Raw genomic sequence first — 25,013 nt, forward strand, 5'->3', positions numbered from 1 at the left:
TTCCAATAAACTGTCAATTTAGCCCCAAATTTTTCATTTTCACAAGAGGATAAAGGGGAAAAAGCTCCATAAAGTTTGTTAAACAATTTCTCCTGAACACAGAAATGCCCCATATGTGGTAATAATCTGCTGTATGGGAACATGGTGGGGCTCAGAATGGAAAGAGAGCTATTTGGCTTTTGAAGGACAGATTTTGCTGGAATATTTTTCAAGTCCCATGTCGCATTTGCAGAGCCCCTAAAGTACCAATACAGTGGAAACCCCCTAAAAGTGACCCCATTTTGGAAACTACACCACTCATAGAATTTATCTAGGGGTATACTGAGCATTTTGGCCTCACAGCTGTTTCACAGATTTTATTAACATTGGGATGTAAAAATGAAAAATTACTTTTTTTCCCAATGAATCGTCCATTTAGCGCCATATTTTTAATTTTGCAAGTAGTTAAAGAATTAAAAGCCCCCCACAGTTTGTTACAAAATTTCTCCTGAACACGGCAATACCCCATATGTGGCCATAATCTGCTGTATGGGTACATGGTGGGGCTCAGAATGGAAAGAGAGCTATTTGGATTTTGGAGGGCAGATGTGGCTGGAATAGTTTTCAGGTGCCATGTCGCATTTGCTGAGCCCCTAAAGTATCAATACAATGGAAACCCCCCATTGTGACCCCATTTTAGAAACTACACCTGTCAAGGAATGTATCAAGGGGTATTATCATTTTGTGCCTAAAATGCTTCCAAAAAATGAATGTCCAAAATGAAAATTTAAATTTTGAAAGAAATATGCCATTTCGGTGCCCCATACATTGCACCCACTTTGTGTTGTCAGAGACCTGCACTCCTAAAACTATTAAGGGGCCATCCCCAATAGTGCTGCTTGGGCACACAGGAGGGCTCAGAAGGGAAGGAGCACTGCGCTTTTTAGCTTTTGGGGTACAGATTTAGAGGGACTTTCTGGGGGCCATGTTCCTTTTGGAGAGACCTGGAGGTAACTGTAAACCCCATTTTGTAGGGGCAAGTTTAGGGTCTCTGCAAAAGTGTCATGGCATCCAAAAACCAAACCGTCTGCGCTCCAAAAACCCAATAACCCTTCTTCCCTTCTGTGTCCGGCTGTGCCCTAATATCAGTTTATACCCACATATGACATTACGTCCGTTATCCCGGGTACACCAGTGTCATACATGTGTCATACATGTGGCATAAACTGCAGTTTGGGCGCACAGCAGGGCGCAGAAGGGAAGGAGCGCGATGAGGCTTTTGGAGTACAGATTCAGATGTTTGGTATCTGGACGCCATGCCATGTTTGTAGAGCCTGTAAGGTACCAGAAAAGTGGATTCCCCAAAGGAGTGACCCCATTTTGAAAACTGCACCCCTCAAAGAATTTCTCAGGGGGTGTAGTGAGTATTAGTATCCCGGACATGACTGCACAGCGGATGGCGAAGAGGGAATGTGTAAGCGGTGCGGAGTACATTGCAGACACCAAATTCCCTACTATGTCCCAGTAGCTCCTATGATTGGGGGAGTCACTCTGGGGCTCATTTTGGGGGTCACTTCTGGTGTCTTTCCCTTGTAAACTGTAAATCTGGGGTGTCTCCTGAAGTACACTGACACAGCTTATACATTCCCTTCCTGACGCCGCCAGTTGTATTCTAATAATTTGGCGATTTTGGGTTTTTTTGTCTTCACATTGGTAGATGCTATATTTTCTTTATTCTTTTGGTGACGCGGCCATATAAGGGCTTGTTGTTTGCGGGATGTGATATATTTTGTAATGACACCATTTTTGGGTGCCTACAACATACTGAATACATTTTATTAACTCTTTCTTGCTGGATTTAAAAAAAAATAAAATCCTGGCATTGAGTTGTACCCTTTAAATTTTTCGCCATGCAGCGCACAGTAAAAGTAACATGTTCCCTTTATTCTGCGGGTCGGTACGGTTACGGCGATACCTCATTTATACTATTTTTTTATGCGATACTAATTCTGCAGAACAAAAACACATTTGGGGAGATAAATCAGTGATTTTTGCATCGCCATCTTATGAGAGGCGTAACATTTTTATTTTTCGGTTGACAGTGTTGGTTGAGGGCTTATTTTTTGCGGGACAACCTGCGCTTTTTATTGGTACTGTTGTGGGGTGCATATAATTTTTTGATCACTTTTTATAGCATATTTTGTAAGGTGATATGGTGAAAAATCACTACTTCTGGCGGGTTTTTTCCGGGTTTTTTTTCAGATGTACACCGTATACATTAAATATTATTTCAGTTTTATTGTACAGGTTGTTACGGACGCGGCGATACCAAATATGCATTGTTTTTATTAATTTTTAGTACTTTTTTATATAGTTCATTTTGTATAGAGAAAAAGGGATTTTTGGGCTTTATAACTATTACTTTTTTCATACACTTTACTTTTTTTTTAACTTTTTTTTTTAACTTTTTCATGTGTCCCTTTAGGACACTTGAATCAGTTGATGCTTTCATGAAAGCATCAACTGATTTTGTATAGTAGCTTGCAGCACACGAGCAGGACATGAGCCTGCTCGTGTCCTGCAAGCAGCAGAGGAAGTGAGACACATCGCTCACTTCCTCCATCGGTCGGCAGGATCAACCAGGTATGTTGGGGATCCGGTAGTCTGGGGTCACTGGCCAGACCCCAGACTACCTTTTACTGACATCGGCACCCCCCGATCTCGCCGCGGGGGGTGCCGATCAGCTTCAATATGCGGCGGATCCCTTTCGATCGCGCCGTGATGTTTCACGGCACGATCGAAAGGGTTAAAACGTTCAGTCGGAACTGAGTCCGACTGAATGTTGTTGAGGGGGTGGTTAGGTGTTAGTAACACCTAATACCTGCCCTCCCCCCGCCCCACCCCCTGCCTAGTGAGTCTCTGAAGACCGGCCGTAAATTTACAATCGGCTGGTCTTAGAGACCAGGACTGCTGGCCGTAAATTTACGGCCAGCGGTCCTTAACCGGTTAATTCCAATGTCATCTTCTGGCACGCCTTCCTCTTCTTTTGGCAACGCCCTCCGGTCCTGGCTCTTCCCCGGCTTCATCGTCATATTCTTCTGGCGGTTCAAATCCGATCAGTTCAAATCCAGTGCGTGCGCAGTAGCACTCCCTCCAGAGCTACTGTGCACGCTCCGGCGCCATTTCTCTCAATGGCAGTGCGCATGCGCCGGATTTGAACCGCCAGAAGAAGACGACAATGAAGCCAGGGAAGAGCCAGGACCAGAGGGAGTCGCCGAAAGAAGAAAAAATAGGAAGGCATGCCAGAAGATTACGTCGGATCATGCATGTGTGGGGCTCATACAGCATAATTTTGCTCATAGAGCCCCTTTAATCTTCCAGGATCTACCTACACACCCAGGCCACACATTATCCAAGCCACTACACCAGTGTAGCAGGTCTAACAATAGCTCTAAGGATTTCTCCCCAGTCCCTAACAGTATTCAGGGTACCATTGGCTGTCACATGGAGGATTGTGTGGCCTCCTCACCTAGTCTCTCTGCTGCCTGAAGCAATCTATAGAAAGGTGCCGTCCTAACAACAACAAAAAAATATATATATATACGACCCGGCAATCTTTGGTTACATGATTGAGAACCCCAAATTCAAATTTTAGGTCATGTCCCTCCCAGTGGCGTAACCAGGAATGGCGGGGCCCTGTGGCGAACTTTTGACATGCCCCCCCCCCCCGACTGACACCGAAGACCTCGACCGACCCCCTCCTACGCATTTCTGCGCATTCTATTATCCTCCATAGTGGGCCCTGCACACAGTATTATCCCCAATAGTGCCCCCTGCACACAGTATTATGTCCCTCAGTGGCCCCTGCACACAGTATTATCCCCCATAGTGGCCCCTGCAAACAGTATTATGTCCCTTAGTGGCCCCTGCACACAGTATTATCCCCCATAGTGGCCCCTGCACCCAGTATTATGTCCCACTGTGGACACCCATAAACAATTATTATACTCTGGGGTCTTTTCAGACCCCAGAGTATAATAATCGGAGACCTGGGGGAATAAAAACATAAAAAACTACTGTTTCTTACCTGTCCCCCAGCTCCTACCCTGTCGGCCTCCGCTGCCGTCCTTTTGCAATGACGTCGGACATCACATGACCCGGGACAAAGGCCGGGTTCATGTGATGTCAGAGATGTCAGACAAGAAGGAAGGAGGCCTGGCAGGATCGTGGAGAGGTAAGTAACAGTGTTTTTTATGTTTCTTTCCTCTCCCGGTCTGCCAATCATTATACTCGAGGGTCCGAAAAGACCCCCGAGTATAATGATAGCAGCAGTAGCGGCTGTCACCGGGCCCCTAATATCCCGAGCCCTGTGGCAGCTGCCTCCGCTGCTATGGCGGTAGTTACGCCACTGGTCCCTCCATTTGCAAAAAAAAAAATCCCCTTTGAGACCCACACACAGTATATCAGCCACTTTACTGGCCCCCACAGTATGTTACACCCTTTACTGACTCTCATATAGAATATTTTCCCAATTTAGGGAACAGCATATTGCCCTTCTCTTTTTGGCCTCTACACAGTGACATGTCAGTCTTACATTCAACCTGAATTTTCAAAACATTTCAGGCTTAACTCAAACCTAAAACTTTTGGGGTTTGTCACACAAGAACTACTCTCCAGACCCTAGGGCAGGGGTCGGCAACCTCCGGCAGCACGTGAGGCTTATTTCCCTGGTTCAGGCAGCCAAGTCCTTGCCGAAACAAAACTACCATTATAAGACTGTGGGGTCTCTTCAGACCCCAGAGTATAATAAGTGGAGCCCCAGGGGAGATGATCAAACATAAAAAATAATGTTACTCACCTTCCCTGCACTCCAGAGACACTCCATTCTCTCCGGCGCTTCTGCCTGATGTAAGTGACCGCTAATAGGGCCACAGGGGTCATGTCTGACATCATTACATATATGTGATCCCTGAGACCCAATCAGCGGTCGCTGACTTCAGGCAGAAGTGGCAAAGAGAATGGCGCGGCTCCGGAGCACAGGGAAGGTGAGTAACATTTTTTTATGTTTCATCACCTCCCCTGGGGGACGATTGGATTGTTATACTATGTGGAGGGGTCACTATAGGACATAATACCGTGTACAGGGGTGGCTGTGGGACAAGATACCATGTGCAGGGGCAGCTATGGGACATGATACCGTGTGCAGGGGCTTGGACTTTCATTGCTTCTAATGGAAAAATACAGGTGCATTCCAGGAAATAGCAGAAAGCGTTTGCATCCTATAGCATCTAATGGCAGCACTTCTGTGTTATGGTTTGTGGTGTATGACTTTATTATAGGGGTCGTCCGCCTTACAATTATTGACCGGCTCTCCGAGGACCTCATCTGTGATTTTTTTTTTTTCATTTTAATTGGCACGCCGAAGAAAAAAAAAATGGTTACCTACCCTTGTGCCAGAGTATAATAACTTCTATATTTACCTTGTGTCATGTCTCCTGGGCATATTTGTGGCATCCAGTAGCATCCGACATCCACCCCAGACCACCATCTGATGTCACACAATGCAGCCTCATTGACCGCTGAGGCCCAAACACAGGCCTCCACAGTGACCCTAGGCGCATGTGATGTCAGGTACAGGTTGGAAGAGGTCTGATGAAGAAACTGGGGGAACGCTGGATGCCCAGAAGAGGAGAGTGTAATTTTTCATTGTTTTTTTCTCACCTCCCCTGGTACCACACAAGTTCAGCTTCTGCTTATTCAATTATGCCAGTAGGTAGCATCTGATCATTTACACAGTTATCCCCGCTCCTGTTGCGTTTGGCTTCCATTTCTGTCTCTACGGTGCTTCCTAAAAGTGGTATGCAGTGTACCATTCAATGTACCTTGCAGTGCGATAGCCATACTTTAGGACACGTCTGTCAATGCTTTTACTTGCATAGGTGAAATTACTAATTGACTAGCAGCTTTACCTTACTACTGGCCACACATTTTTAACAAGGCAAAGAACATATATGGTAAGTGCAGGGCCTCACCTCTAATGAGGCGAGGTGAGGTGGCCGCCTCAGGCGGCACTTTTGGAGAGGGCGGTGGCCACGGGACTTTTTTTAAAAAAAACTTTTACTTAAACTAGCCCAGAACCCCTATCCTGCACTAATTTGGACCTCTATACGTCTGAGCGCATGGGGTGTCATCACGCTGTCTGCACTCAGACATCTTTTACCAGGTGAAGAGGAGGGCAGCAGGAGCAGCGGCAAGGGATTGCAAAGGTAGGTAAAGTAAAAAAAAATTTTTTTTAATTTAATAGGCCGCTACCTGCTGGAGTAGCCCTAATTACCTACCTCTCCAGGCCTGCTCATGGACGCCCCCGCTTCCCCTTCTGCTATAGGACGCAGAGGGCAGCTGTGAGCAGGCCCAAGCCACAATCCCCAACTACCGCTATTATTATACTCGGGGGTCTTTTCAGACACCAGAGTATATTAATAGGTGCCCCAGGGGAGGTGAGGGAACATAATAAACAGTGTTACTCACCTCACCTGGATCCAGTGTTAATCCTATCAGGCTTCAGGCCTGTATGGTAATGCCCCAGTCCACAGGACGTCTGGGACATTACCATACAGGCCCGAAGCCTGCTAGGAGTAACATCGGATCCCGGAGAGGTGAGTTATACTGTTTATTATGTTACTTCACCTCCCCTGAGTCTCCGATTATTATCCACAGTCTGAAGTATAATAATAGTTCAGGGGTGGGCCACTATGTGGCATAATGGAGTTGGGTGGGCAACTGTGGGGCATAATAATTGGGTGGGCAACTGTGCGGTATAATAGAGGTTGCAGGGCCATTGTGGCCCCTGCAACCTCTATTATGTCCCACGGCGGCCTCCTGCTGCCTCTATTATATACAATATTAGAATGGTTGATGTGCTTCAGAGCAATAAGACACTTTGCAAAGGGAGGAGGGAAAAGATAGAGGAATCCAATTTAGTATTTAATGTTTTTGTGTTTCACTGATGACTCATTGCAGTTATTGTACCCTCACAAACAGGTTTTTTTTCTTGCCAAATGATATTTACTAATAACACCAGCAAAACAGGATACATTCTGCAAAATTGCACCTAAATTATTAAAATACAATTCTATGTGTAATATAAAATAAGCAACATTTTTACATTTTCTGTTTATTGGTAATCCTTAGAATGAACCTCCTGCACATAGACCCTATCAATTCATTAGAAATACATATGAATATTTTTGAAAACAAGAGAATAAAGCCACGGTTTCCCATGTAATAAATATACAATATCTCATTAATACATTAAACATTTTTTGAACACAACAGACATCGGTTTTCTTCATTTACAGCTCATACTTCTGAAGACATTCAGCGTCACTTGGCCTGAAGGGCCATAGAAGTGCATTGTCAGTGTGCCGTAAATAAGTGTGCATTGCAAGATAACGGTTTAAAAAATACCTGTCTTTTTGCTCAAGTCTGAAAAAAATCTACGGGTTTGTTGCCTACATGCTACTTATTACTTAGTACAGTCAATTTTTCGTAAAACCTGTTACTCAAACAAAGCCTCAATGTAGTTCCACTTCTCGCTGTTCACTCTATTCCTCAAGATGTGTGCACAGTATGAAATGTCTGGTACCCTAGCAAGTGATAGGACTTCCTTTTCCCGATTTCCTAACATATATTGCACATGCATTGGCCAAAGGAAGAATAGTATTGCTTTTAATATTAACCCTTTCCTGCCCTCCTTAAAGTCAGCTACTGTGCTCCGACTTTATCTGCAGCCATAACTGTCCTGTGTGTCCTAGACATGCAGGATACATATTAGTAATAGCAATGCCAGTTCAGTCTTTAGCATCACACATGTGGGCTCTATGAGATAATGCAGTAAAACTGTGAGCACAGCAGTACTGTATCAGTCCAACACAGGATGCTGTAGACAGTATTACAAGTGATGCCAGTACAATGTACAGAGATAGACTGACACATGGACTTCCGGACTCCATGTCAAGGACACACAGGATAGTTGTGGCTGCAAACAGAACCATAATACTGTAGCTGAATTTGAAATGGGATTCTGAGGAGAGAGGGTTTACACGTCAGAGGAAAGCAGAGTCGCTGTAAACCATCTCAGCATCTTTGCTACTACAGACAGACTTCACATGACAACAAGCAGTGGACAACAAATTAGATGAAAGTTAGACACTTAGTGTCCAGCACTTTGGAGCAATTTTTCAGCACAAAAACTTTACAGGTAAATAATGTGATAAGCTGTGATGATCACATTGGCTATCATGTGAGCACATTATTTTGTGATAGACTATAAAAACATAGAATAGAAGATTGGAAGGATACATAAGCTGGGACCTTGTATGAAGTATACTTGGTAAAGCACCTTAACCCTATTTGGTGTCGGTCTCCAATATTGTGATCCTTCGGAACCTTCAATCATTTCAGTTGGGAATCTCATCATGTCTTGGTTTATCAATGACATCAATGCTATGATCTGAGCTGTCCCTATGACATGGCAGAAGAGAATTAAGGACGCCTGCCACCTGCTTAGTGTGGTAAGGAGGTGGCTTTGCCATGATTTAGATGGTCTTCGAACTCTGTGGATCTCAACCAATATCCATAATTCTCAAAAGTCCCATTTGACGCATTTCCATAGATTTTCTTAGCCATCTGATTCTCAAAGGTACTCAAAGTTGATAGAAGTATTTGACTATGGATTTTCAGAAAAATGAACTATGTTCTTCCCTCCCAGACCTTCACTTTCTCTCTGACAATATGCCAGGGAACAATGAACCGTTTGTGTATTTCTTTCAGTGCTCTGCAGCATTGTATAGTCCATGGAGTGTGTTACTGCTGCAAGTATTAAACATGTGCAAATAAGCATGGTGGCAAGACAGTGTTAGCATATTCCCGAATATTCAATGGTACATCAAATTTGTGTTGATGGACTGGAGAACTGTGAGGTTTTTTTGGTTTTTTTTTTTTTTTTTGGGGGGGGGGGAGGGGGGTCACCATACAATATATTTTGTATTCTCATGTCTTTGTCCTATTTTTCTGGGCCATAAAAACAAATTTGTACCACCAAACCTAATCCTAGTTTGACTATTGGACCTTCCATCTTGTCGGACACTACATCCATAGCACCTCAAAGGCTTTTTCTTTCTTCGTGTTCCTTCGGCTTCCAGTACAGAGCCCATGAGAAAACAGCAATGATCAGTAAGGAAATCACCAGGGAGGAACACCAGGCTCCCAGTGTGCCAGATAGTGAAGGCATAGGACTATTATCCAGAAGCCATTTCTTTCTTAGATTCATATCCATAGTTAGTGCTTCAATCTGAAAATATGTCCCCATAATACCAAATACATGAAACAGCTGGTGACTGTGACCTGGAATGGAAGAACAAAATTGTATCAGAGAGACTTTACATTAAAGCATGTCAACGAGCTTGCAAAGTTCTCTTAAAAGTGCATTAAAGGAGTTGTCCATATCAGAACTGTGGGGGTCCAACACCTGGCACCCACGCAAATCAGCTGTTCTCAGGAAGTAAATGGGAGCCATGCTGCAATACCATAGCACAGCCACTACAAAATATACAGAGAACAAGTGACTTGGGGGGGAGGGGTACCCACTAATCTTGCATTAGTGACCTATCCTTTATATAGGCCATCAACTCTTAGACAAACCCAATAATTATCTAGCATTACTATAGCAAGCCAAGATAGATTTTTGTTAAAATTTTTTCCAAGAATATACTATCAACTGTTCTGGCTTCTCCAGGGTGTCAGAAGCCATAAAGGGAAAGCAGAAGGCACCATCCAATGTATAGTAGCCATGTCTCAGCGAGTTAGCGCTGCTGCTATTGGAGTGAATAGAATTTGAGCTGCAGTACTCTGACATGGCTACGATACAGCAGATGGTGCCTTCTGCTTCGGGCGCCATGCCATGTATAGTTGTCGATCACCGCAGCAGGAAGCAGAACAGATGATCAATAAGGTCATTGGAATGCCCAGAAACAGAGTAAGTATGTATGTATGTATGTATGTATGTATGTATGTATGTCTGTATATGGGGGAGTCAATAGTATAGCTATTGGCCGAATGAGGACCTGAAGATAAATGGGCAGATCTCAATACTAAATTTCACAGTACCAGGTCACAATCAGCCCCTCCCTTTGATTTAAAGGGGCTCTATCAGCAAAATCATGCTGCCACATATGCGTGAATAGCCTTTAAAAAGGCTGTTCAGGCACCGTAAATGTTATATTAAACTACCACCCCCACCCCTCCCCCCATTTTAAAATAATACCCTAAAAAAGAATGTTATCTACTTGCGCATCGTGCACGATGGGCGGGCATTCAGGATCCGCCGTCTTCTTCATCCACGCCACCTCTTCCTGCGATGTCCTCGGGTCCCGTCCTCCTCCGGCGCTCGCGAACTGACATTGCTAAAAAAAAAAATGGCCTGGGCACATGCGCAGTAGCATGCTGCTTCTACTACGGCTACTGCGCATGCGCCCAGGCCATTTTTTTTTTAGCAATGTCAGTTCGCCGGCGGAAGATTGGACCCGAGGACATCGCAGGAAGAGGTGGCGTGGATGAAGAAGACGGCGCACCCTGAATGCCCGCCCACCGTGCACGATGGGTAAGTTTATCACATTCTTTTTTAGGGTATTATTTTAAAATGGGGGGGGGGGTAGTTTAATATAACATTTACGGTACCTTAATAGCCTTTATAAAGGCTATTCACGCATATGTGGGGTTCTATCAGCATGATTTTGCTGATAGAGCCCCTTTAAGTATTTCTGGGGGTAAACAACAAGATGGCTGGTTTGCTAGGTGTTGATTTTCTCTCTTGATGTATACATGTATAATAAGACTGCAATAGATTAAATTCCATTCCTTTCTGGGGAACAAAACATATGTCTTGGGGTTTATGCACCTGAATTTTTTTTAAGACCCCCAGCAATGCCCCTACTATCAAAAACAATAGGTAAAATTGACAGCAGGGAAAATTGGGCATATGAGATCTCACCAGCCTGGTCCACTTTTCCCTCAGTAGATAAGTCCCCACTTCCTATTGAAATAAATATACTCACTTGGCTGAACATGAACGTTCATGGTGGAGTTACGAAGTTTAGCTAATATGGTGTATGGCCATCTTTTTGGTCTACGTGTTGCTGTAAGTAAGCACTAGACCTCACTATTTTCCTCATATAATGTTACTACTTCACAGACAGAGAAGGAAAATCATATAAAATGAGAAATGCCAGAAAATTGTGTGCTTTAGGAAAGTCCAGGGAGTGGCCGGTATTAGCAGAACACGACAGTACATGCAGCATGGTGTAGATAACTTACCCACATAATCGAACCGCCCGGGAGCCAGCCTCTCCGGAAGATGTGTAGCAAAGAGAAAACCAGTGAGGAAGGCTAAGATGGAGTGCCAGATGTGCATGGTGAGAGCGGCATTGTGAGCGCAGTCACTACCCGAGCAAACAAACAGCTGCAAACAGACAAGAGACATTCATGAATAGCCAGGAGTAATGGCAGATAAAACACTTAGAGTTTTACAAACATATCACTTTGATTTCAGAAGGATCTGCTATGAATCTAATGTACCTGAGCTCCAGATGACACGATAAGGCAGGCCATGCACATTAGATCACAGATAACTGATTTCCCCATTCCCATCCCCATGTTTTCCCCATTCAAGTGTGGTGGCTCAGTGGTTAGCAGCACTGGAGTCTTAGGTTTGAATCTAACCATGGACAACATCTGCAGATTGTGAGCCCTATATGGGACAGAGACTAACAATGTCTGTAAAAGCACTGAGGAGTATGTTTGTGCTATACAAGTAAACAAGAATAAAATAATGAAAAGGAATGAGTTGCATCAGAGGCAGCAGGCAGTTGCGCCCCCTCCTACCCCTTACAGATGTAATACTAATGTATAGCAAGCTGATTGAGCAACTCTTAGGCGACAGTCGTGTAATATCTATGGCCAACTAAAAGGCGTTTTCCATAGCAGAGATTTATCATCTAGCCAAAGAAAAGGTGCTCCACTGGTCACTAGAACTAGACTCTGAGCTCTCATTCCTCCTCACTGCATGGCTGACCCACATGAAGGTGTTGGTATATCGGTATCAGCAAAGCAGTCCTATGTTTTATAATTCCGTCCATGGAGAAAGCCCCTTGAACAGCAGGGTATAAATATACAAATGAAAAAAAATCCAATTCAGCACAAGGATCTATGACTGCTAAAACATTTAAGGGGGCTGCCCCTAGAGGGCAGCAAGCAGAGGCACTGTTTTCCTATTTACATCTTGAAAAACAGATTTGCATATTTTTCCTATAATCCCCCAGTGGAGCAAAAAGGCTTGTAAGTCCTTAGGTGCACACTGCCTAAGGAGTGTTACTATCCCCTGATCCTGGTCTATAGTCTCTCACTCTGCCAAATTAGTATCCCTACACTGTGCTGAAGAGATCCAAATGATCGAAACAGCGCTGTCCACAGCTTGGAATCTGTTCCTTTTGGAATAGAAATACTAGTTTGGCTAAACCTCGCATCACAGCATTAAGGCTTGTTGAAAAAGTCATGCTTGATGTTTAAGGGGGTTGCCCCTAGAGGGCAGCAAGCAGAGACACTGTTTTCCTATTTATATCTTGGAAAACAGATTTGCATATTTTTTCCATAATCCCCTAGTGGAGCAAAAAAGGCTCGTAAGTCTTCATACGCCTGTAAAGGTGCACACTCCCTAAGGAGTGTTGTTATCCCCTGATCTTGTTAAAACGTCATCGTTGTGCTGGACTGGATTTTTTCAGTGGACTGTAGTGCATGATCGAAGTGAGAAAGAGACTGGAATGACGGTTAAAGGGGTCTTCCAAGCTTATTAATTGATAACCTACCTTTAAGATGATTGAGGGTCCAATATCCAGGCTCCCCACTGATCAACTATCTGAAGAGGCTGCAACATTCAGTTGGGCACTGCAGCCTCTTCACTACTCACCAAGCACAGCACTGTACAGTGTATAGCAACTGTACGTGGCATCACAGCTCAGCCCCATTCACTTGAATGGGACTAAGCTTTCAATAGCCGAAGAACATGACATCACATATGTGTGAAACAGAAGTAGTGCTTCAGGGTGCAACTCTGCTACTTCAACCAGCTGATCCGCTGCTGCCCCAGGTGTCAGACCCTGCTGATCTTCAATTGGTGTTCTATGCTCAGGATAGGCCAACAATTAATAAGTCCCAACCAATCCCTTTAAGCATGCACATTGCCATAATAAGGATTTCATGTGTGAAGATAAACTATGTAATATTTTGACAAATGGCTTACCATAAAAGAGAAATCATAATACGATCAAGAAAAAGAAAAGAATCTACAGCAGGCACAGTAGGCGTATGTCACTTGCTTTGCTTTTGCTAATATTTGATATCTTACCACCTGCCAGACATAACTGGTTTATTTATATCATGATTTTCTCTCCCAGTTTCAAGACTTACCCGATAAAACAGTGGAATGCTGTCAAACAGGTAGGGATATGCAAAAGCCATTACTCGCATCACCTTGCTCAGCCGTGGACGAGTCTCCTCTGGAAACCTGCAGATATATAGAATGAAACGTACCTTTAACCTGGTTACTTAACTGTATCTTATGTAATATACGTGCGGACATTCCCATCATCCAGCAGCGTGCTGAGATAATACACACGATCAATAGAATTTTCATAGAATTATTCCCAATTATTGGGCATGCACCATGGTGTGAGCATTAGCATCTTAAAGAGTACCTGTCAATAGGATAATAAGTTACCATTATACGGTATTTATCTCGATGGCAGGACTCATCATCCTGAGACAATATTCGTTTGCTATATTAAACTATAGAAATGCATTTTTTTATTTTATTTGTGGAAGCTTTGAGGTGCATTCACACAATGTAACGCCTCGCTGATTCTTGCATGATAACTCGTGAAAGGATCAGCGCTGCAAAACAGAATCCCATTGACTTCAACGGGTTCCATTTAGCGCGCGTAACACATTGAAATCAATGGGGGGCTTTTTAACCCATTGATTTCAATGTGTTACACGCGTTAAACGGAACCAATTAAAGTCAATAGGTTTCTGTTTTGCAGCACTGGTCGTTATACGAGATATCATGCAAGAATCAGCGAGGCGTTACATCGTGTGAATGCCCCCTTATATAGGTTATATTGGTTGAACCTTGGAAATCAAAAAATGGAGATGACGTTCAAAGACATTAAAATAATGGATTACTGTACAAGTACTGCGAAACCAGAAATTTCTGGAACTATGACAGGTAGACTTTAATACTGCCATGTAATACAAATTACAATTCCAACAAACACATTACAATATGTGGGACTCTCCATGACTACTAGACCCATTATTTGCTGGGAAACATTGCACCTTGATAGATTTGCCCCAGATTGTCTTCTCCATGATTTCAGGTAAGTGGTCAAGGTGTGGCGATAACCACTTCATGTCCAATATTTACCTTTCTATCAGGTGCTGGTTATAATGAAGAATGGGAATACCCAGCCTGTTGGGGATAGTTGAATAGGTAAGTAAAGAATGATAAAGGTCTAGCATGGATTCAGGGACTCGACATGTTAAATGGCAGCAAGTAACGCTAGATCTAAAATCGGCGGAACCTGGTGGGCACCATTACGGTCTATAGAGGGTAACAGCTTTTCGAGCGAACAGGATTCCATCTTTTGGGTCCCCATGCAAGCAGGACTTTTCTCTCCGCCAATATCAAGCGGACACCGGCCATCCTCATTATAGGGTATGGGGATACGGAAACCCCATCGCTAGTGTAAACCTAGCGTCACCTAAATGAAATGCCTTTTCTCCATGAATTATCTTGGATTCAGACTCCACAGTGCTGGCTAAATAAATAAATAAATAAATAAATGTCATTTGAAAAAATAAGAAACTGCTCCAAAAAGTCTGACAAAACTATTTTTTTTGCTGCAGTTTTGATGTAGCTTTACTTGCACTTCAAATGCACCATGTGAATGCAGCCTTAACAGTGTTGCCCGGGATAACTGGAAAGCCCTACACTAATCTAACCACCCTCCTACTTTCTAAATAACATAATTAATCAAAAATGTATTTTGACCCTCTTCTCCATCACTGCTCTGCACACTGCTGTTGATTATCCTCCTCTACTGCGCCGCTTACACGCATGTGCAGTAGAAGTGGATCATTGCTGCAGCGCCTGCAGAATCTGCACAGAAGGAGTAGCCGTCTTACAGGAAGGTAAGTATGTCATGGGGTCAGAGGGTGGGCTGAGTAGGTAGGGAAGGGTGGGATAGCTAAAGACAAAGGGAGGGGGTGAATGGGAGAGAGGAAGGGGGAGAGTGAGGAAGTTACATAGCAGGAAGCTGAAACGTGTAAACAAATGCAGAAAATACCAGGAGCTCCCGGAGACACCCAGAAATAACTAAAAACACCAATGCATTTATTAACCCATTAATAGCTCTGACTTTTTTTTTTTTTTTTTGTGGGAACATTCCCTGCTAGTCCCATCAGCTATGCCCATGGCTTGTTTTTTTTGTTTTTGTAATCAAAAGAGATGGATTATAGACAGTACTCATTATAACAAAGGATATTTATCTCCACACATGCAATGTTCCAGGTAGAGTACTGTGTATAATTTATGTCCTGGAGCATCTTCAGTTTGTTGCCTGTGGTCTATTTATTTGGATATTGCACAAGACTGTGGATCATACTGTGTCTTCTGAGGTGTTCTGTCTTACAGTATCCACTGTACTGTTCTCTTAAAGGGGCGATACCCTGCCCTCAGAGAAACCACAGTGTTATCACCCACTTGACTAATATACCCTAATGTGTATCAACACTAAAAAGCTTATATCTTTGGAGCTTCTGTACGGATTTCGACAAAGAAAACAGCCAAAAGCTCAGGGAGACAATACCTATGAGATCATGTATGTCATTGGGTTTTTCAGACCTGGTAATGGGTCCTCTGCCCAAGCTTTTTTGTTGCTACATCTTTTTGACCCAAGGCCAAGAATGGCTACCAAAGGATTAGGAAATATTTAGGAAGTTCTTACACTTTTCCCTTTTGGTTAATACACTTCTGGATTTGGCTTAAAAAATGCAACAACAAAAAAAGCGGCATTTCCACAACATGGGGCTTCAGCCAAAGGGAAAAAAGTCACTATCGGAGGTGTCTGCCTAATAAGAGCACATGTACGTTTGTCCAAGAAAGAGGTAAACCAACAGTTATTGAAGGTAATTTTCATTTCTGTACATACTTGGCTGTCATTGACGGTGTGCAGTAGACCAGTGACAACTACCAACCATCAGAGCATGAACCTTTTACCTGCACCGAAAACGGAAAGGAGCACTGACAAACCTCCAGAGAAACCACCATATACACCAGAAATGTAAAATGTGATGCTTATATGATAAGTTGCCAAACAATCTACATCGTAGACCTGGTACCACCAGATCGTCCTATACCGTCTGAATACTTGAAATGTCTTATTTTTGCCAGTTTTGGTACATGACGTTTTACAGTTATGTCTACTTGACCCTTCTAAGTTTTTAACATATTTTGCTCTTCTTATAGACCCAAGTGCATATTATTCCAGCTCAGAGTAGACTTTTCCGCCTTTCTATAGAATTATTATGTCCATTGTAAACATACCTGGAATAGCAGGACATTCCAGTACTGATGACTGAGTTGAATACCGCCCAGGGCACAAACCACAGGTGTAAGGTGCTGTTCACCCATCGATCTGGGAAGATGTATGCAGAGTAGGCGATGGCTGACCCTGAAATTAGACACTAAAACTTAGTGCACAAACAGGAATTGAAAACCCCAGAGCAATACATTATCTGATGACAACTCAGTAAACAATAGATGATGGTATTACAATACTGGTTTTCACTAGTAACAGCAAATAAAGAATTACATTTGGCTTCTCATAAACATACAGTTGTCCGTATCCACCAACAGTAATACCGATCTCTGGACAACATAGACTCTCTAAGATAGCCATGGTCAACAAGGACACATTCTGAGAGTTTTACATGGGATCATTATATAATGAGTACATCCTGATCCCTATATGAAGTTTCCCCAAGGTGGGACTATTAAAGGATTATCTTATCTTATCTTATATATTAGACAAACCTTGGCCAAACCTATTGATATTGACAGCCAATCTAATGTATATGGGAAATGCTGGTGTTTAATGTGCAAGATCCCTTTCCCCCCATGGCAGATAAGTTGATAAGCCAGATGCCAGATGTGTACCATCCTTCCTCCAGTGAAAAAAGGATGCATGCTCAGCCAAGCTAAGCATGCATGTCTATGGGTAGGTTGGAAGGAATAGCTGTAGGTCAGAAAGTATTCAGCTGAAAGAGGTGTGTATGTACATTTAACAAAAAATAACTCATTGTGTTGTATCATTTATACCATGTATTCATGTGACAAAAGAAGCATTACTTAGTCAGTCATGTAAAGCCTTGAGGATGCCGTAATTCAGTGTATAACACAATAGAACAATACAGCTGCCTAAATAGTATCACTATGCTGACAAATGTCATAGAATAACATGTATTTATTAATAGGCGACCATTAGGTAATGTTATGTTATGTATCAGTACGCAATGTACTATGTATCATTATTTGCCTGATGCTTAATAGACTTCACCAATACCCACAAAGAAGGACAAAGATAAAGCACCAGCTCACAAAGCAGAATAGTTTCCATTATAACCCCAGCAGGTTGTTCTAGTCACAAGAGTTGGATCAGTACTTTTTGTTAGAGCTGTCTGGATGGTTCTCTCGCCAACATCTACATTCCCACCTTCCAAAAGTATTTGTGGGAAAGGTGCACGTAGTGACCTCTCTCTGAACAAAATGTCAAACATATAAACTCTTCCCCTACCTAGGCTGTACAAGCTCAATGCTCCATAGTCCAGGAAAAAGCAAATGTGGCGAGCTTGGGTGGACATGACACTGAAAGTATGAGCGCAGGTGGACATCAATGGGTAGATGCAGCAGGACAAGAGGTAGACAAGCAGTGGCCACAAAAATGGATCATGTAATGAACCAGGAGAAGAGAGAAGTGCCAGCATTCGCCATAGGAAGTACCTGTAGAGACAGAGAACATACTTCTTAGTATCGATCAGTGTTAGGTATATAGTACGTGATGTACTGTAGGTAAACCTGGGGCGTGAGGGACTAGAGGTGGTGCGTCTATTACTTTTATATATTTAATAAACTGTATAAATGTATGTCCATCTCTATACAATGATGTATGAAGAACAGTAGAGCCTTTCGGTGTTCTGCTCTTTATTTTTATGCATTTGGCTACCTGCAAAGATTGTGGCCAATAAAATCAAAGGAGTCACTAAGAAGCAGGGACAAATGTCCAAAGCTGGCTAAACATTTAAGTAATAAAGAGAGTCTGTCACCAAAAGACGGCATATCAACCCAGCCCCGCAGATGGATCGGTTAGGGTCATCTGAATCAAATGTTTTCCTCTTGCGAATCCGTGCCTAGGCAAATGAACTGTTTAGAGTAACAACGTTGCTCCATAGAGATAAGTGGTAATGCCCTCATTGCTCCAAACAGCTTACTTGCATAACTGTACAACACAGGAATCGACTCACAATGGGAAAACACTAGTTGATTCAGGTGACCCTAACCTATCTATATACGGGGCTGAGTTTATACTCTGGGTTCTGGTGACAAACTCCCTTTAAAGGGGATTCAATTCATGGTACATTAACTAAGGCAAATAGGTCACATCACCAAGGGCATATCCACAGAGGGTGAAGAGCCGCACATGCACAGTGGATCCTGTGGGGGCATAGTCTTTTTGCCCCATAGGAAAAGATTAAAAGGGATTCTATCATTAGAAACCCTTTTTCTACAAACACTACATAGGAATAGCTTTTAGAAAGGCTATCCTTCATCTACCTATCTTTTTCTGATGCATGCCACCGTTTCTGAGAATTTTATTTTTTATTTCTATTGAAAATGAGTCTTCAGAAAACACAGCACGCTGTCATCAGCCATCGAGTCTGCGTTCGGGATCCAAATCCCGTGCATGCTCAGTCGGCTCTGTCGTAGCGCCTTGGGCAGAGCAAACTGTGCATGTCCGCTCGGCCATTTCCCTCTGGCCGAATGGACGCTCGTGTAAAAGGCCACAGGAAAATGGTCAAACAGACATGCGCAGTCGGCTCTGCCCAAGTTGCCATGGCAGAGAAAACTGAGCATGCGTGGGATTTGGATCCCAAACGCAGACTCACCGGCGGATGACGCGGCAGAGAGGGGTTGCAGAAGAAGGCGTCGCTGGAGAGGCCTCGGTGAACACAGGGGACGCCCTCTATGCTTTCTGGAAACACATTTGCATAAGGAATAAAAAAAGAAAAATCTCAGGAACGGCGGTGCAGATCAAGAAAAGAAAGGTAGGAGAAGAATAGAATTTCTAAAGGTCCAAGAATTTCTGTTTGCATTACGTATCTGAAATATTTTACAGTAACCCTGACAGACCAAAATAGTCCTTGTGGGGCTCATTTTGACTTTTCGTCTACCCCACAGAAACACCTTATAGTACAGGATTGATTTAAGAAAGTAGGACAGATTGATATATTATGTACTTTGTCGTCAATCCAAGACAAAAAATATTTCCAGATTTTGTGGATTTAGCACTTATAGTGAAGGTAGAGCTGATATCATCAAGGCGTAGATCAATGAGGACATACTATCTCCATTGAGAGAAGAGACTTACAGAAAAGAAGAAATGTCAGTAGAGAGAGTGATTTCCAGTGTTGGGGAGATATAAAGTATCAGCAGAGAGCAGAGCTTAGCATAGAAGGAAGGTGAAGGATCTGAAAAAGAATAAAGCATAGTGGCGAGTATGAGAAGAGTACAGTCAATAGAAAAGATTGTCATATAAAGTCTGATCTTACCAAGTGGGTATGAAATGGGTCCAAATATTTACGGTCTCATTGGTCATTTGGAAGAGACTTAGGACACAAGCAGTGGCGGAGCATGTCGGGGAACGATATCCACAAATAATACTGTCTTCATGAAACACCTAAGATAGAAAAACAAAACGAGTTTTACCATAGGCATACAAAGGATATGGGTCCTCGTGCCAATTTCCCCAGAACTTACCTTGGGTACCTGGTGGACATTTAGTAATCTGGGTAACTTCCAGGTCAGCATGGTAGCAACTCTGGATTGCTCCTTTTCTGGTCTATAAATGGTCCTGGTAATGAATCTTTCTAGCGTCCTGGTAACACATTTATGACAAATATGTAAGAATTATTTATCTTCAAGCAGTTTACAGTCTGTTCTCCTTACTGTACTCCAGTTACTACTTATTATAACAATCTATGCCAAAAACCATAGAAGTTCTCAACCTTAGAGTCTTGGGACCCCTTAATATGACAGACTGACAGATATGTCTGAAATTGGCTACAGACTTCTGTAGGTAACCTAAGGGTTCAGTTGTCATGTGTGCAAGGAATGGTTGCGAGAAGTGCCGTTCCGAGACGTCTTGACATTCTGAAGTGTAAAGTAATAATTTACAAAATGTTCTTATTTTTCTACAAATCAGGTGCTGCAGAACACAAATGCTCAGAGTTTTATGACATGGAGAATATAAATTCTGCATAGATTCAGGATCCGTTGCCGTGAAGCTAAACCTTTTCTCTCTTTTTTAGGTTTAATCATTTTCGTTAGAGAATGAAAGTCCATTTGCAGCGTCTTACCTTGCATACCTCCCTAATGCTGCTCTAATCCCCCTGTGCACTCTGTGCCTGGCGCCAGCTGACTTTATGAATGGAGAGTGCTCAGCACCCTGACGGTTTTATTGCTACAGTTAAAGGTGTTCCTTCATCCCTGTCACATTAATGTGTGTCTAAGAGGTATTGTTTGTAATTCAATGTCATGTCCTTAGAGGATGTAAATCAGGAGGAAAATTTCATGGGTTAATAAGTAACTAAGAGAGGATGGGCTAGTTAACGTGTAAACTGGAACGCAGGTCCCAGGCTAGATCCATATGTACCAGCACATGTCTGGTATCCTTTGCTTACGTGCACAAACAAGCGCAGCTTTCTGACCCACAAAGCTAACATTTGACCAAGCAGACTGAAGGAGCAAGCAATTCATGCATGTATATTATGCCCATGAAAACAGCAAGTGACAGCCTATGGCAAGTGACAGCCTAAAAACATGATCTATGCAGATCTCTGAGAACAGGTGCAAAAGTGCTCATGGCTCTAGGTTGTGCAAAGTCTAAGCATACACTCACCTGGGGTACACAAGGAGGACATAGTCTCTTTGATCTGCTCCTGGATCTGCAATTTACTAAACTCGCTCCCTTTGTCAAGCCTGCTGTCAGTGTCTTTACCTTTTCCCTCCTCTTCTGGCATTCTCACTCCTCCTCAAATGCTTTGGATTCTGCGTTGCCCCAAACACTTAAGACTTGTCTGACTGGTTTGTAGGGAGACCAGTGCTGACTCAGGGCCCATGGTGACAGGGCTGGGTGACTAAGTGACACTCAGGGCAAGCTGAAGCAAACTTCTATCTTTTGCATCATGAAATAAAGTGATCCTATGTAACAGACTTATCAGATAAAGATAACAGAATGAACTCATTCTCTCCAGCAAACAGAGAACATTCAACAGTAAGGGCTTGGTGCCCTGCTGTCTGTGTATTAGAGGAGGGGACAGCGCCATATCCTAGTCACTGTGTATTAGTTTGTCAGCATCTTCTGTTAAGAAGGACACAACACATAATAATGGGGCTACATAGCAAAACTTGTAATGGCACCCCACTCTACCATGACTATCTTCACTACTTAAGGACCAACAATACATAAATATACGTCCCTCACTAAGAGGCTTTAAAACTTTGCACGGTGTTTTGCACCTGAGCTCCATATCCACTCGGTCTTTGCTGTTTTACACAGCAGAGACCTGGCAGTAGTGGCCAGGATTGGAGATAGCTTTACTCATGGACAATTAACCCTATAAATGCTGTGGTCAAATGCAACCATGGCATCAGAGATGTTACTTTCACGTTCAGTCTCCTGTTTATCTCAATGCTATATGACTGCTCAGACCTGCCTCTGGCAGGGCTCAATAGTAACACAAGGATTTTACCATACAGTAACATTACAGTTTATGATATATGCAAACAAATGATTGCTAGCTCACGAGGGGTCTGAAAAAACAAATATTTTAAAAAGTTTTTCAAATATGAAAAATGCAGAACAATATAAAATGTCAAATCACCCCCTTTTCCTAGATCCCATATAAAAGTAAATAAACAAACAAATTCCCCACCATGTGAAATTGCCCACACTATAAAAATATAAAATTATTTCTTCTATTTATTGAACACCGAGAAAGTAAATCAAAATAGCGAAATCTTTGTCCAGCAAAAAAAAAAAAAAAATTCAACAAAATGATCAGAATATCACGCATTCTCCAAAATGGTACCACTAAAAAATACATCTGGTCTTGAGAAAAAAAAAAAAAAAAGGGGAGCCTGCTCACGGAGTTTACGCTCACTCATTCTGAACGTAAAACTCGTTCAGAGTGAGTGGCGTAAAAAGCAGATCCCATTGACTTGAATGGGTGCCGGCATATGTGCGTATCACATTGAAAGCAATAGGTAAAAAAGACACCCATTGATTTCAATGGGTAGCGCGCGTCCATTTTTTCCCCCCATGTGGTTCGTATTTAAAAAAAAACTAAAACATACTTTGTTTTGTCATGTGAGCTAAATCATTTCTTAAGTTCGGGCTCCACTTAAGTGTAAATGCAGCAATTTGGCCTTTTTACATTACCTGCAAAGTGTATGGGATTCTGGCTAATCCCATCCACACATTGCAGAAAAATATCTGCAGTGGAAATGTTGCAATTTCAAAAACGCTACAATTTTTGTAAATCACAGCAAGTCAATTATACCTAGTGAAATACTCACATAGATATAATTGGGACATAAAGTCCACAGAGTAAGGGAGCCTTCACGGAGTTTACGATACGCTCATTCTGAACGTAAACTTGTTCAGAGTGAGTGGCGTTAAAACAAATCCCATTGACTTCTATGGGTGCCGGCATACATGCGTATCACATTGAAAGCAATAGGTAAAAAAGCCTCCTATTTATTTCAATGGGTATCGCGCCTATGCCGGCACCCATAGAAGTCAATGGGATCTGTTTTAACGGCGCTCACTCTGAGCGAGTTTACGTTCAGAATGAGCGAGTGTAAACTCCGTGTGAAGGCTCCCAAAAAGACGTCATATACAGTTTTGTTCACAGAACTATAAAAAAAAAAAAGTTACTGGTGTCACAATATGATAATGCAACAAAATTTTAGATTTTTTTCAAAGTTTTTACTTTGTTTAAAGTTATTAGAACATAATTCTTTTTTCATATGATTTTGGTTTTGCTGTGATGGGAATGATCTGCAGATTATATGCAATGTCTTATTTTCACTGAACAGACCATTAACTCTTTCCCACTCTGTGCCTACTATTACATTGCACTGCGGCATCACTTCTGGGACCAGCCACTGTAGTTGGAAGATACTCCGACTCTGGCGGATTAACTCCTTGAATGCTGAGATCAATAGTGATCACAGCATCCAGGGGTCAGACGGCCCCCCCTAGGTTCTGGGTCAGGTCGCGGGTTCTAAATTCAGCCAGGTGGCTGAGCCACGACCTCTTGACTACCTATGCATAGTTCCCATAGGAACTACTATGCGATGTTCTGCGATACTATGTATTTGCATGACATTGCATTGGGGACCTGAGATCCCAGCTTCAAGGCCCCTTGTGCTCAGAAAAATAAAAAGATTTAGGAATTTTGAAAGACTGGGAAGGAAAATATGAAAAAAGTTGCAATACAAACTACCCTGTGGTTAAAACAAAATCAAACAAAAATCATACATCTGCGTTTTTGCCATTAGCAAAAAAAAGAATTTATGGCTTTTGGAAGGAAGTAATAGATGAAAACACATAAAAGAAAAATGTCGCAGTGCTGAACTGGTTAAGCAGCAAGTTTAGAACTAGAAATGTCTGATTATTTTGGTTTCCTGGACACACAAGCAATAACCAGGGTCACAGCATTCATGAGGCGAGGTAAGCCTTTCACCTCAGGTGGCACTTTACCAGGACTACAGGGAGTGACAGTGGAGCCTGCACACATCTGTGTATGTGGGGAGACCTGTACATAGCCATGATCTATAGCAATCCCCACATACATAGACACATACAGGAGCCGCCTGTTCCTCCTTTACAGAGCACACCACATTATAATAGCACATGACCAAATGGTCCTTGAATCCAAGGAATAAGATGGCTGTGTACAGTAGTGGCTAAATACTATGCTCTGTAAGGACTTTTGCTCGTGTCCACGCCTTCATGTTAGTATTAGTCCTCAACCCCCTGAGTGCAAATCCACCCAGGCAGGTTAGGAGAGTGTATAGAGAGTGTATATCACTTACCAACCAATACTGAGGTGGAGGGTATGTTAGCTTTGCTGGTCTTGTGGGTGGAGCAGTGGGAGTGCCAGCTACTGGGTCCATGTGAAGTGGGTAGGACCAGCAAGAAAGTCCTTATGTAGTATGGTATACAGACAATGTACAGAACCACTTCTGTGTTACTTTATATACAGCCAGTGTACAGTACAGTAGTAGTAATAAAAAAATGTTATTTATATAGCGCCAACATATTCTGCAGCACTGTACAATTAGTAGGGTTCAAATACAGACAGAAAGATACATTATAAGAAAAGTTATTTCACACACTGGGACTGAGGGCCCTGCTCGTAAGAGCTTACAATCTATGAGGTAGAGGGGGTGACACAAGAGGTAGCAGGGGCGGCATTGCTTATGCAGAGGTCAGACAATTTTGTAATAGAGGTTACTGTCATTACACAAACATAAAACTTTATGAGGCGTCACTAGTCGTGTCCTTTAACATGTGGAT

The 25,013-nt window shown here is 42.7% G+C and overlaps 1 protein-coding gene across 1 annotated transcript; it reads right to left on the bottom strand.

The window, feature by feature from the left end:
• Positions 1-9,142: 9,142 nt before the first annotated feature.
• On the bottom strand, positions 9,143-21,480 carry PAQR5 (progestin and adipoQ receptor family member 5). The gene is made up of 8 exons (XM_075276161.1): positions 21,426-21,480; positions 20,186-20,303; positions 19,978-20,105; positions 17,946-18,151; positions 16,697-16,823; positions 13,501-13,597; positions 11,353-11,497; positions 9,143-9,384 (listed from the first exon to the last, which is right to left on the bottom strand). Exons 2-8 carry the CDS (start codon positions 20,234-20,236, stop codon positions 9,143-9,145), a joined length of 996 nt encoding a protein of 331 aa, XP_075132262.1. The 5' UTR covers positions 20,237-20,303; positions 21,426-21,480.
• Positions 21,481-25,013: the final 3,533 nt, after the last annotated feature.

Source organism: Leptodactylus fuscus, chromosome 5 (genome assembly GCF_031893055.1).
Source record: "Leptodactylus fuscus isolate aLepFus1 chromosome 5, aLepFus1.hap2, whole genome shotgun sequence".
NCBI classification, from domain to species: domain Eukaryota; kingdom Metazoa; phylum Chordata; class Amphibia; order Anura; family Leptodactylidae; genus Leptodactylus; species Leptodactylus fuscus.

Bases quoted from the DNA above. Each gene is read 5' to 3' on its own strand.
- PAQR5 (XM_075276161.1), bottom strand. From the start codon at position 20,236: ATGCTGACCTGGAAGTTACCCAGATTACTAAATGTCCACCAGGTACCC. The intron at 18,152-19,977 runs GTAAGATCAGAC...CTGTCTCTACAG, and splicing joins ACCCATTTCATACCCACTTG to GTACTTCCTATGGCGAATGC. The intron at 9,385-11,352 runs GTAAGTTATCTA...CTTCCATTCCAG, and splicing joins CGGGCGGTTCGATTATGTGG to GTCACAGTCACCAGCTGTTT.